This window comes from Xenopus laevis, chromosome 9_10L, assembly GCF_017654675.1.
Source record: "Xenopus laevis strain J_2021 chromosome 9_10L, Xenopus_laevis_v10.1, whole genome shotgun sequence".
Classification (NCBI taxonomy): domain Eukaryota; kingdom Metazoa; phylum Chordata; class Amphibia; order Anura; family Pipidae; genus Xenopus; species Xenopus laevis.
Window position 1 is genome coordinate 120,653,725 of NC_054387.1, and position 13,651 is coordinate 120,667,375.

The 13,651-nt window shown below is 40.9% G+C and overlaps 1 protein-coding gene across 2 annotated transcripts in view; it reads left to right on the plus strand.

Annotated features, from left to right (window-relative positions):
* lmf1.L (lipase maturation factor 1 L homeolog) overlaps positions 1-13,651 on the plus strand; it is a 221,404-nt gene that overhangs the window by 104,908 nt on the left and 102,845 nt on the right. Inside the window, exon 5 of one of the 2 annotated variants that reach the window (XM_018236594.2) lies at positions 5,115-5,180. The exons of the other annotated variant lie outside the window; for it this stretch is intronic. Coding sequence (XP_018092083.1) covers positions 5,115-5,180 — 66 coding nt within the window. The remainder of the gene's footprint in view (positions 1-5,114; positions 5,181-13,651) is intronic. 2 annotated transcript variants of the gene reach the window in all.

Genomic DNA, 13,651 nt, shown 5'->3' on the forward strand with positions numbered 1-13,651 from the left:
TGCCTTATTTGCACCACCTAAAACTCTAACATGGTGGTATAGCCCTATGACTCTTTCCTTTAGTCTTTGTTTTGTGGTTGCCAGGATCACAGACCCTAGCAACCTGAAAGATATTTCAGTTCCGTGTTAGAGAGAGAGAGAGGCAAAATATAAAGGCAAATAACATTAAACTGGGCTATGTTTTGCCTGTTCCTGTTAATGGCTTCTGGGAATTGTAATTTGCATTAGTTGGTACTGCCAACAAAGACAAGTACTGCTGTGTGTTCTGTTATCTTGAAACCTGTTATCCATAAAGATCCAACATATGCTAATGCCATTTCTCACCGTGTCATGTTTAAATAAACGACCCTTTTATTTCTGTTGTAATAATAAAATAAAAAACCCATGTCCCCGGCATTCTGGACGGTGGATCCCTATACCTGTGTATTCAGCTCTATCATGGAAACGTTTCCATGTGTCATTACTCCGGCACGTTCTGTCTACTTATTCTCTCATTAGTATTGTTTGGTTTTACTAGTTTCCTCCATTACACTGAGTGGGTAGTTATCATTAGGCAAAAGCCACATGAAAAGGAAAGTCCTATAAACACTCCCTGCTAAGCCAGTATTATTATCACAAGCAATTGTTAGCTTGGCTTATATCTTATACAAACTGTACACAACTTCTTCCTTCTTTTCTTATAATTCTGGGTTTGGGCTCATGGCACAACATCCAATTGGGCTGAGTGCCACCTATCGTGGAAATCTGCCTGAGACTATTAATTAAATAAGATTGTGGTAAGATGTATGGCCAGATCCACCACCTGGGTATAAATAACCATAGTTTGGATAATATCAGGCTTGAAAGAGGCATGAACTCCAGAATCACATGTGGGCTGTCCACCTGATCTGTTTGTCCATGCCAGTTGGGGAGTTTTGTGTTTGGGCTTGTGATTGGGATAGATAATATAGCCTGCCTAGACAATATCTGATCAGGAAAGTAATTACAAATAATGATACATCATGCTTGGTCAAGGACCACATTGACCTGGTCCTGACACGATATCACTTGACCACTTGGGTTGCAAAAGCAGCCCGATATCTTCATATTGTGCCAAAGGAGAATATATTTACATGCATGGGCAGCTTAACACCAAAGGAACTGCTGGTTCACATTGTAAGTATAGCAATGCCTACATATGCTGGTAGATCTAGCACAGGGGTCCCTAACCCTTTACCTGTGCACCACATTCAAATGTAAAAAGAGTTGGGGAGTAACACAAGCTTAAAAAAAAAAAAATCTCTGGGTGCCAAATAAGGGCTGTGATTGGCTATTTGGTAGCCCCAATGTGGACTTGGCAGCCTACAGGAGACTCTGTTTGGCAGCACATCTGAACTTTATGGAACCAAAACTTGCCTCCAAGCCTGGAATTCAATAATAAGCACCTGCTTTGAGGCCACTGGGAGCAACATCCAAGGGGTTGGAGAGTAACATGTTGCTTGTTAGCCACTGGTTGGGGATCACTGGTATAAAAGTTATACAGGCTTATGGTGGAAAAAAGAAAGGCCTGAGGAAATTGTCCCAGACTGGGGCCTATTCATATTCCAGTCTCTTATTCAAATCAATGCATGGTTGCTAGGGTAATTTGGACCCTAACAACCAGATGGCTGAAATTGCAAACTGGTGAATAAAAAGGTAAATAACTCTAATTGCAAAGTGTCTCAGAATATCGCTTGCTACATCATACTAAGGGCAGATTTATTAAGTGTCGAATTTGAACATTTTAATTTTCACACTTTTTTATGGTCAAAACGCTCAAATTCGAAGTATCCAAACTCTATTCGAGTTTTTTTTTTATTTATTTATTTTTTTTTAATAAATTCAAATTCAATATTCAAGATTTGTCTTACTCTGGCCCTTTAAAACTTCAAATTAGACTATTCGCTACCTAAACCCTCCCGAATTCATGTATAAGTCAATGGGAGAGGTCCAGTGACCAATTTGGAGATGTTTGTAGCCTTCTTGACATTCGAGTTTTGATTCTATTCGAGTTTTCGAGTCGAGTTTTTAAATTTTTTTTCTTAAATGATCCCCTAGTCGAATTTCGAGTATATTTGAATTTAAAGGGGAACTCCACAAAAACGTAACTTAAGCTTTTTGAAAAGTAAACATAGTTTCAAGCAACTTTGCAATATACATCATTTAAAAAATATGCAGATGATTTTAATGGTTCCTAACAGTTCCCTAAGCCCAGCCCCTGCTTGCTGATCTGTCTGACTACTTTGCTGAGCTGTCTGACTACTGTTACTTTGTATCAACAGCCATCTGTCCTCAGCCTGCATCCTCCAAACCCACAATTCCCTGCACACGTGATTTCAATAAGGAAAGGAACATTGTGGGTTATGTAGTTCCTGCATGTTGTCTGTAAGCTGTGGAGAAGTTGTTACAATTTGTTACATCAGTATTTAGTCCCTCCTTCCCTGCCAGGATTTCAAATGATGCAGAAAGAGAAGAACTGTTGAATTTCAGCACAGAAAATGGCATTTATTCATACTTTTTGAGGAAACAGGTAACGGTGATGGGTATATTTCTGTTTTATGTGGGGCTTTTATCAAATTTTGGTTTGGAAACCGGAGTTCCCCTTTAAAGGAGTTTAAAAAAACTCACACAAATTCGAAATAATGATAAAGGTGAATAACCCCTTTAAAACAGACTTTATGGGAGATGACCTTCCAATAATTTGGAGCTTTCTGGATAACAGGTTTCCTGTAGATGGTGAGCAGGAGCAAGGTGCTAAGGTGCTCATTATAACCAATATCATTACACGGAGCTTTCCTCTTTGGTTGTCAGCAAATCCGTGCACAGGTGGAATCCAGAGTCAAAGTAACACAATGGGGATCTCTGTAGTTTCTCTTCATATAACCGAGTCGGACGTTCATGTGGCTCCTCACACCCAGGATTTAATTTGGATGCCGGAGGAACATTATTGCGCGGCTGTCTCTGTAGCTGATGACACGAGTCGTTGAGATGAGCAGGTGAAGACGTACATTATAACTGTCTGCATGTGGCCGATTCTGAGGCTGGCTTTTGACCGCCAGAGCTCTTCCTTCATCAGAGAGATTGTGATGCTAATCACAGAGAATGGGATCAAAGCAGAGAGGAGACACAAACTGCAGCCTCGGGCGATGAGCATGGCTTACAGATGTCCATGTTGCTTCTGCAGCTCAGCCAGATGTCTTTGATGGTCGTGCACCCTTTATTCCTCTCAAAATCTAGTTATTAACCCCTTCACTCTATCAGCTTTTCTACATTGCAGAGCTGTATGTAAAAGGGCGGTTCACCTTTAAAGAGGAACTGTCGCGAAAATAAAAATTTTATATAAGCTTCAGCATACTGAAATATAAAACTTTCTAAATACAATCAATTAGAAATGAGGTTCAGTTTCTGAAATAATCAAGTTTATCTTCACTATTCCTTTCTCAGCATCTGAAGGTCCCCATAGACGCAAAGATTTCTCTTGCCGAATGACCTGTTTTAGGGAAGCCCGACCAATCCTTCGAAATTACCGTGCGGTTAGTGGGATTCGAACGGTCGGACATTTTAGGATTTTTCGGCCAACATCTGTCAGGAAATTGATCGACCAGGTCAAAAAATCTTTGTCGGTCCCAGTGCAATCTATTTATGTTTGCAGGGCCAAGCAGGCAGCTCCCCTTTGTTTTCCTGGCAAATTGGTCTTTTTAGTTGATGGTAAATTCTTACGATCGTACGATCGTTCCGAGAAGATTGTGGTCTCACGATCAGGATCTGATCTTTTAAAAATCTCAACATCTATGGCCAGCTTAATTCTCAGCAGTTGGGTGTCAGATGAATGATCCAATATATCTTATAGGGGGGCTCTTTTCCTAGCAGATGAATTAGAGCTCATTCAAATAACTATTCCAGTACAAACAAAATCACTGCCTTTTGCACAAATCCTGCATGTAGAGAGACATGATGTCTGGTGATTTTAATAGAGTGAGCTCTAATACATCTTCTAGGCAAAAGGAGCCCCCTATAAGATACATTGGATCTAACTGTCAATGAATATCTGACACCCAACTGCTGCATGAAGACAGACTGAAGAGAAACAGATGCTGAAAGAGGAATAGTGAACATAAACTTGATTATTTCAGAAACAATGCAGATTATATTTCATTTTTGTTTTTGTAATAATTCCCCTTTAATTCTAAGCAACTTTTCAATTGGTCTAAAAAAAATTGTTTTTATATAGTTTTTGAATTATTTGCCTTCTTCTTCTGATTCTTTCCAGCTTTTAAATGGGGGTCACTGACCCCACTGAAAGAACAAATACTCTATAAGGCTACAAATGTGTTGCTGCTCGTCTTTTTTTTTTTTTCAGACCCTTTCCTTTTCAATTTCCTGTCTTTTATCCATTGCAATGCATGGTTGCTAAGTTAATTTGGACCCTAGCAACCAGACTGCTGAAATTGCAAAGTGCAGAGCTGCTAAATAAAAAGCTAAATAACTCAAAAACCACAAATAATAAAAACTGAAAACCAATTGTCTCAGACTATCACTCTCTACATCATAGTATAAGTTAATTTAAAGGTGAACAACCCCTTTAAGGGAAGGAGGTCCAAATAAAGGTGAAGACCAGCCCTGTAGAGCAGCAGCTGTATAAAAGAGCGAATTTGACTTTGCATGGGTGCAAATCGCACCAAAATAAGGAAGGAAGCATTTTTGCTTAGTTACTCAATTCAGCTGGTTTGGACACGGTGTTTCCCATTATTGCCAATAAAAAGGTATTTTTGAACATTTTGTCTTTTGCAGCAAAATGCTGAGGGTCATTGTTTTAATTGGAGAAATGTGATAAAAGAGCCATTGTTTGCTCTTGGTCTAGTAATGCAGTGCAGCCAATCAGATTCACTTTCACACAGGTTACAGGTAAATGGTACATGCCAAATACTTACACTGGTGCAATTTGATGGTTCTGCCCAGTTTCAGGCTTGGATAGTGGGATCTTGCCAGGAGATCTTCAACTTGGGACACGATAATCATCTTCCTGATTTAGCTTTTCTTTTTCCTTCAGTACACACAACAATTGAATGCTGTTTCATTTTCTTTGCCGTTTTTAGGGTCTGATAAAAATCCGGGGAGACCAATGCTGGAGGGACCTCACCTGTATGGACTATCACTACCAAGTAAGCACTAACAAGACTGTATACAATACACATTTTAAAAATACATTACAATGTTAGGGGGTGATATAAAAATCGAAATATTTCATAGCTGTCCAGTGCTGCTTTTGTTCATACTAAGTTGATAGCTATACTATTATCCTTATCATTTACAGTAGGGGGTACATTATCCATTATAATACATGAGTGATACTCAGAGCTCCCTGTATAACTCAGCCTGCAGCCTTGTGCCTTTATATGGTCACAGAACCCCTCAGTGACTTCTAATATCCTTATCATTTACAGTAGGGGGTACATTATCCCTTATAATACATGAGTGATACTCAGAGTTCCCTGTATAACTCAGCCTGCAGCCTTGTGCCTTTATATGGTCACAGAACAACCCCTCAGTGACTTCTAATATCCTTATCATTTACAGTAGGGGGTACATTATCCCTTATAATACATGAGTGATACTCAGAGTTCCCTGTATAACTCAGCCTGCAGTCTTGTGCCTTTATATGGTCACAGAACCCCTCGGTGACTTCTTATATCCTTAGTGTGAGGGTATAGCTTAATTTGTATGGTACTCTATGGTATAAGCAGGATTTGCAGATTTCCCCTAAGCCATTGCTTCTGCTGGGATTTAAACTGAGCGGCTTGGCCCTTCAGTCTCAGTATGAGAGATGATATTGTGGCCTGCTGATTCATGTTCATCCTTAGCTGACAGTTAGGTGTTGGGGTAATTTACTATCTGCAGAAAACTTTCATATCTAAATTAGCTGCCCTGCCATTTACGCTGGGTGAATTATTGGCTGTCAGTCCTACAATAACCTGGTCCTCTTTCTTCCACACTGTCTGTAACTAACCCTCTATCCAGTCACATCTATCGCTTTTTCTAGAAGTGATTCTCAAATTTCGGGTTCACTTCCTGCTAGGGGAGCTGGGGGCCCAGCCTGAATGGCAGGTAGGGGTCAAGCTCTTCTGCATGCCAGTAATGGTGACTTTTGGGTTGCAAATATGTGTGCTGCCCCAGATATTCTTGGATGTGTGGCTTATTAATTCATAGACCATTCATTTTAGATTATATGTATTTATTTGTGCCAGCATCCACGGGCGCTTTCATTTGATGCTGGATTGAAAATAAGTTTTAACGGAGAAGTAAAAGTAATATCATGGAGGATCCGCTGTGGTTTGGCACATGTGCAGATTGGCTAATTCTAAGCAACTTTTCAATTGGCCTTCATTTTTTATTTTTTATAGATTTTGAATTATTTGCCTTCAGACTCTTCCCAGCTTTCAAATGGGGGTCACTGACCCCATCTAAAAAACAAATGCTCTGTAAGGCTACACATGCATTGTTATTGCTACTTTTTATTACTCATCTTTCTATTCAGGCCTCTCCTATTCATATTCCAGTCTCGTATTCAAATCAATGCATGGTTGCTAGGTGGAATTTCTACCCTAGCAACCAGAATGCTGGAATTGCCGTCTGGAGAGCTGCTGAATAAAAAGCTACATAACTCAAAAACCATATAAACTACTGGAGATACAAAATCGCCTGCATAACATCTGAGTGCCCTCCCAGCAACCCAGTTCAGATGGCTCCCAAAATTCAACCCTGACCATATGTATGCATTTAAAATATAACTTTTATTAAAGTGTTTAAAATCTGGACTGCACCATCAGTGACTATTTACACTCACTGTGTGAATAACTGTCACGCCGAGTTGGAAAACACAAAAGTCGCATAAGTGGACGAGTGGTGGACCATTATTAGTTAAACCATAGGTTCTGACCATTAATCGGTATATTGTCGAATTACTAGCCAGCAAACAGAAGCCCCCCTCCCTTCCAATCTTCCAATACGGCTCAATTGTGCCTATCTACGTAGGGAGCGGTTTGGAGCTTGTCTCACCACCCTCCACCCATGCCGTCCTACGCGTTTCGCCGTTACTGGCTTCTTCAGGGGCATCACTCAAAAACCACAAATAATAAAAAATGAAAACCAATACCCCCAATTATTGTTCTCTACATCATACCAAAAGTTCATTTTAAAGTGAACAACCCCCATTAAGGGCTATGATTGAATAGAGGGCCTGGGATCTGGTGGTGATACTGCAGATGGGGCGCAAAATTGAAGCCCCTTTAGTCAGCAAAAATCACCTACGGTGTTCTGGAAAATTTCCCTGAATGAAGAAAGAGCAAAACCAAAAAGGAAATGCAGCTTGTGGTTTAATTTTAGTTCGGGGGAATTTGGCCTTTTTTGGAACATGCGGCTCCCTGTGGTGCAATATGGGCATCAGCTCCTTTCTTCAAGTTTGACTGTAACATTTCCTAACGGTATTCACCCGTCTCTTTGTTTATTGGCTCATTCATCTGTACAGGAGACAACGAGGGATTCTGCCTTTGGGAATGGAATAAAATATCTGTCTACATAATATACAGGTATGGGATCTGTTATTTGCACCTGGGCAGTAACCCATAGCAACCAATCAGTGATTAGCTTTTTTTCAGCCAGCTGCAGGTTGAACAGTGAAAGCAATCATCTGATTGGTTGCCAGGGGCGTAACTACAGAGGAAGCAGACCCTGTGACTGCAGGGGGGCCCCAGGAGGTATAGGGGCCCTATATACAATTTCAATAAATAGTGGTAAAAAAGGTCAACTTTTTAGGGGCCTGAAAAATCATTTGCTGTGGGGTCCATTAATATCTAGTTAAGACACTGTTGGTCGGTTGCCATGGGTTACTGCCCAACTGCAAATTTGCCCAGTGTTAATAAATTACTTCAGGGTGTGGGCAGAACTTTAGCCTACGTCCAACCTCTCCCGTAACCCTCTACTGCCCCACTTCTGCCTCTGTACCCAAATATTGGACTATGGAAGATGGCCTTTCCATAATTCTGAGCTTTCTGGATAATGGGTTTCCAGATAACGGATCCCCTACCTGTACTTACTTTTTGGTAAGTGGAATAAATTGCAGATTTCAATATGGTTTAGCAGTAGATTTTGTATACAGGTATAAGACCGGTTATCCAGAATACTTGGGACCCGAGGCTTTCCGGATAACGGATCCATAATTTGGACCTCATAGCTTAAGTCTACTAGGAAATCATGTAAACATTAAATAAATTGGTTTTGCTTCCAATAAGAATTAATTATATCTTAGTTGGGATCAAGTACAAGCTACTGTTTTATTATTACAAAGAAAAAGGAAATAATTTTTAAACATTTTGATTATTTGCATAAAATGGAGTCTATGGGAGATGGGCTTTCCATTATCCGGATAACGGGTTTCCAGATAATGGATCCCATACCTGTACAAAACAAAGGACAACTTTGCCAAAGGAGCAGATTTTCCTGTTCAGGCCTGGAGGGGCTGCTGTAAGATGCCATAGACAGTCACTATTTGGACCTTTGTGTACCAGAAACCGCATTCGGGGCCTATTAGGGCTGCTGCTTAGGGTCCCCAACACACCCCAGCCAACCCCCCCTCCCCACGGGTCATCTTCCCCAGCCGACCTTGTCTTGAAATGCCTATTTTGACTCCCAGTCCAGAACTGTCCCTGTTTATAGTCAGCTCAAATGCCAGAAAGCAAGACACGACTGCTGTGATATCCTGATAGGAAGTAGAGACAATCTCTGATGATCCTTATCACGGAGCTAACAACATTTTTCGTACAGAAAGCGTGTAGGCCATGGAATGGTCAACTGGACAGTTAAAGCTAAATCAATCAGGTGGGGGGGGGGTTCCCATTGTTGCCCTGTATCCATTGGCTGCAGGTGACCAGCATGCCCAACAAACGTGCATACCTAATTCATGTATATTTATGGAACGTTGCTTTTAGCATGCATTTATGTAGAAATACAAAAAAAAAATCTTAAAGGGATATACACCTATTTTTAGGTTATGTTGTTGTTACAGATAACTGGGCAAAGTGATAAGCTTCTTACCCAGTACAGTTATATATTCAAATAAGAGCCACTGTAAATAGGAGCTGAACACCCTGCAATGCAAATCTCCTCCATGCAAATATAGTGTTGCTACCCAAACTCTGGTGTGTGTGAATAATAAGCGCCTTGGCTCTCTGTTTCCATGATGAAATGCAAACCACCCCTGTAAAGGGTCATTAGTACATTCCTGTTCTGCATATTTATGGGGCCACTTGCTATTGCTACCAGATGGCACAAGCAAACTCATGGCCACTTTATTAACTCATTAACAAATAGACAATATTGACAGTACATAAGTAGGGTTTCTCCATGTAACTGCTTTATGGCTGAGATTCTACAGGGGTTATTAAAGTCCGAATTCCAAAAACGTGAAAATTTTTTACTATTGAGTCTGAATTTTTAGTGGGAAAAAAACCCTCAAATTTTTCGTGATTTATTATATTCCATTCCCAAGCTGTCTGGGTCCTGTAGAAGTCAATGGCAAAGGTCCCATTAAAAATTTGGTAAATATCATGGTCTGGGTTGACTTTTGGGCAGAAAAACGGGGATTTCAATTATCAGGCATACAACCCAAAAAATTCAAGGTTTTTTCCAAACCGATTTTATCGAGTTTTTTTTAATGATAAATAAGGTCAAATCGTGGATTATAGTTTTGTCTGACTTTTTTTTTTTTACTCAAGAAATCAGACAAAATCTGATTTTGATAAATAACCCCCTACATGTCAGTATAACAGAGTAGATGGATGCCAGTGGTATTTAGGGGCTCATGTACAACATTGAATGCACTAGTGTGGACCCAAAATCCAGCACAGATTGATGCTATTCACCAAATGTATTGGTATATTGGTATTAGATATAAATAGATACATTTTATATATATATATATATATATATATATATATATATATATATATATATATATATATATATATATATATATATATATATAATACCCCCCCTTTAAACTAGTGGTGATCCTATGCTTTTAAAATTGGGCGTTTGTTTTGGGAATATCTCTCCTTTAAAAGCCTGATTGCTGGCTGGGGAGGATTTAGCCCTCAGTGAAAAAACAGCGTTCAACGGACATTGATTACAGGTAATGCTAAAATGCACATAAAATATAAAACAAGTTAGGGACCGCCATTCGGGGTTTACCTTGACGTGGTATGGTGGCTTATCAATTTTATGATCATAACTTTGTAACAAAATAACCCCTATTTGGGTACATATGCAATAGCATTTATTATACTTATATATATACTTTAAAGCCTTTAGAGTGCTCCCACAACCCCCCTGTTTTGATATTATATATATATATATATATATATAGAGATATAGAGATATAGAGATATAGAGATATAGAGATATAGACAGTGTCGGACTGGCCCGGCGGGACACCGGGAAAAAACCCGGTGGGCCCCGACCCTCGTGGGCCCCCGCCGGGCCAGGCCCCCTCAACAGATATCTTGTTTTTTGAAATAAAAAAAAAAATCTTCGTCGATGCGCAGTGTGCGCATGCGTGCAGACGCAGCGCCGTGCGCGCGTACACACAGAGGGTGCCACCGTGTGCGCATGCACACTGAAGGGCGCCGCACGGCGCGTTGCAGCAGGGGGACGGGGGCCTGTAGGGGGGCCCTGGACTGGAGTCCCGGTGGGCCCCGGGCCCCCCAGTCCGACCCTGGATATAGAGATATAGAAATAGAGATATAGATACAAGAGAGAGGGGGGATAGAGAGAGAGAGAAAGAAAGAGAGAGAGAACGGACCATTAGGGCAGGGACACACAAGAAGATTTTGGGAGATTTAGTCACCCGGCAATTAATCGCCTCTTCTTCGGCAACTAATCTCCCTGACTTTGGGCAACTTCGTTTTCCGAAGTTTCCTCGTCGGGCAACTTCAGGTGACTTTGGAAAATGGATTAGTTGCCCAAAGAAGAGGCGATTAGTCTCCCCAAATCTTCCCGTGTGTCTCTGCCCTAAATCACAAGTGTGAAAGGCCACTGGTTGCATTGCCTGCAATAGTGTTGGAATTCTGAGGGAAAACAGGGCATTGTACGTTAAAAAAAACTTGCCGCTTTTCTTCCAAAAATTGCAATTTGCACTTTGCACTATAAATGTGCCCTTAAAGGAGAAGGAAAGTCGTCTTGCAGTTGGGGGTGCCAAATGTTAGGCACCCCCAAGTGAATGTATTGACTTACCTGAAACCCTGGGCTGGTGCTCCTATCAGCAGAAAACTGCACCAGGCCGGGTTATACCAGTGAGCACCACGGAGTGATCCTCTTCCGGGTTCTTCTTTCTTTGCGCAGCTGCGCATGCGCATTAGAGTGAAAAGCCGAACTTTAACCTAAAAGTCGCTATTTCATTCAACGGCACATGTGTCTGCCCCGGGAAATTTGAAGAAAGAAGAAGCCGGAAGAGGATGGCTCTGTGGTGCTCACTGGTATAATACCGGCCCGGGATTTCAGGTAAGTAAATACAAACACTTGGGGTGCCTAACATTAGGCACCCCCCCCAAGTGCAAGACGACTTTTCTTCTCCTTTAAAGGTCATGGCTTGAATCACTGCAGGATTTCAAGCTGCTTGTCACTAATCATAATTACACAGAAATATAAAAACTGTAAGGGGTGAAAGTGAAAATATCCCTGAAAGTTGGCTTTATATTCCATTTATTATATTCTTTATTCTAGTAAATGATTTACAGGCATTCATTAGTCACAAGGCGTTATCCCTTTAAGTGTGAGATGTGCCCGTCCATCAGTCTGTATGCCGCCATTGAGGGGTGTGATCATTTGGAACGTACCATCCCCTCATAGGGGCCAGATCAGATCCCCTTGCTTTATATTTGTCAGATCTGCCAGAGTGTGTCAGAGGGTAGGAATATTGACTTTTTTATTTACATTAATGTGCAACCGCAGCCGGAGACTTGCTTCCTGGAGATGCCATTGCGGTTTGTGCAGAGAGAAGAAGCCATTAGCCGACGGAGATTTTGTCTTTTTTTCAGCTTAGAATTTCATTAAACACGAGTAACGCTTTTTGGAAAGTTGCGTCGACATGAAAAGCCTTTTTTTTTTTTTTGTAAATAAACTCCATCTGGGCAACTTCATTAAAATGACAGATCTCTGTGGTTATTGTGGGTCTTCAAAGTGATGGGACGTTTGTTCCAGCAACCAGGGGGTTAATGGGAGCGTATAAATGATCATTCTTAATTAGCCGTCCTCTCGTTATTGCTGGAAGAAAGGGGACGGCCTGCTGTGATACGCCGCTCCCTAGTTAACAAGGCCCCAACCTTCTGAAGCAATAATTACTGATCACTTCTTGTTTATGGTCCCTCGGCAGCCAATCAGAATGTGGAATAAAAGTCTTGCGAAACCAAATATAGTAACTCTTTGTATCCAGGAATGGAATCATTCCCTGGGAAGATATCGGTTTTGCGGGGATATTCTAGTTTTTTTGTATACCCTCTGGATGATGGGAAATTATTAGGGATGGGCCAATTTGACCTGTTTCTTTTCTCCAAAAATTCGCCGCCAGCAAAATGTCGCCGACGCCCATTAAAGTCTATGGGCGTCGAAAAAATTTTGACGCGCGGCAAAATATTTTTGTTGCGCATCTTTTTTTTTTTTTTTTTGATGCACGACACCATACAAGTCTATGGGCGTCATAGAAACAAAGCAAAAAAATTCGCCCATCCCTAGAAATTATATGGATTCTCTCATCCCCAAAGAGTACAGCGGGCAGGGTAGAAAAGCTACAGGTAGGGGGACCCATTATCCAGAAAGCTCCGAATTACGGTAAGGCCGTAGACTCCATTTCATCCAAATAATCCAAATTTTTAAAAATGATTTCCTTTTTCTCTGTAATAATAAAACAGTCGCTTGTACTTGATCCAAACTAAGATATAATTAATCCTTATTGGAGGCAAAACCAGTCTATTGGGTTTAATTAATGTTTATATGATTTTCTAGTAGACTTAAGGTATGAAGATACAAATTATGTAAAGATCCGTTATCCGGAAAACCCCAGCTCCTGAGCATTCTGGATAATAGGTCCCCTACTTTCCTAGCTAAACCCACATGAGGAAAGTTTAAGCCCCCAATAATATTTGTTGTTCGAGTGGTTGTTTGCCTTTAAATAAACCTTTAGTATGATATAGAGAGTGATATTCTGAGACTATTTGCCTACATTTGTAATTTAGCTTTTTATTTAGGAACTCTCCAATTTGCAGTATCAGTAGTCTGGTTGCTAGGGTCCAAATGACCCTAGCAACCATGCATTGATTTGAATAAGAGACTGGAATATGAATAGGAGAGGCCCGAATAGAAAGAGGAGTAATAAAAAGTAGCAATAACAATACATTTGTAGCCTTAGGGCTCTTACACATGAGCGTTTTGACCTGCGCTCCCCTGCGTTCCGTTTTTTGGCGTTCAGCCGCAGGGGAGCGCAGGAATAGACGCAAGTCATTATTTGAAATGGGGCTGTACTCACTCAGGCGCGTGTAGGCAACGAACGCAGGTTCAGACACAACATGCTGCATTTTTCCTGCGT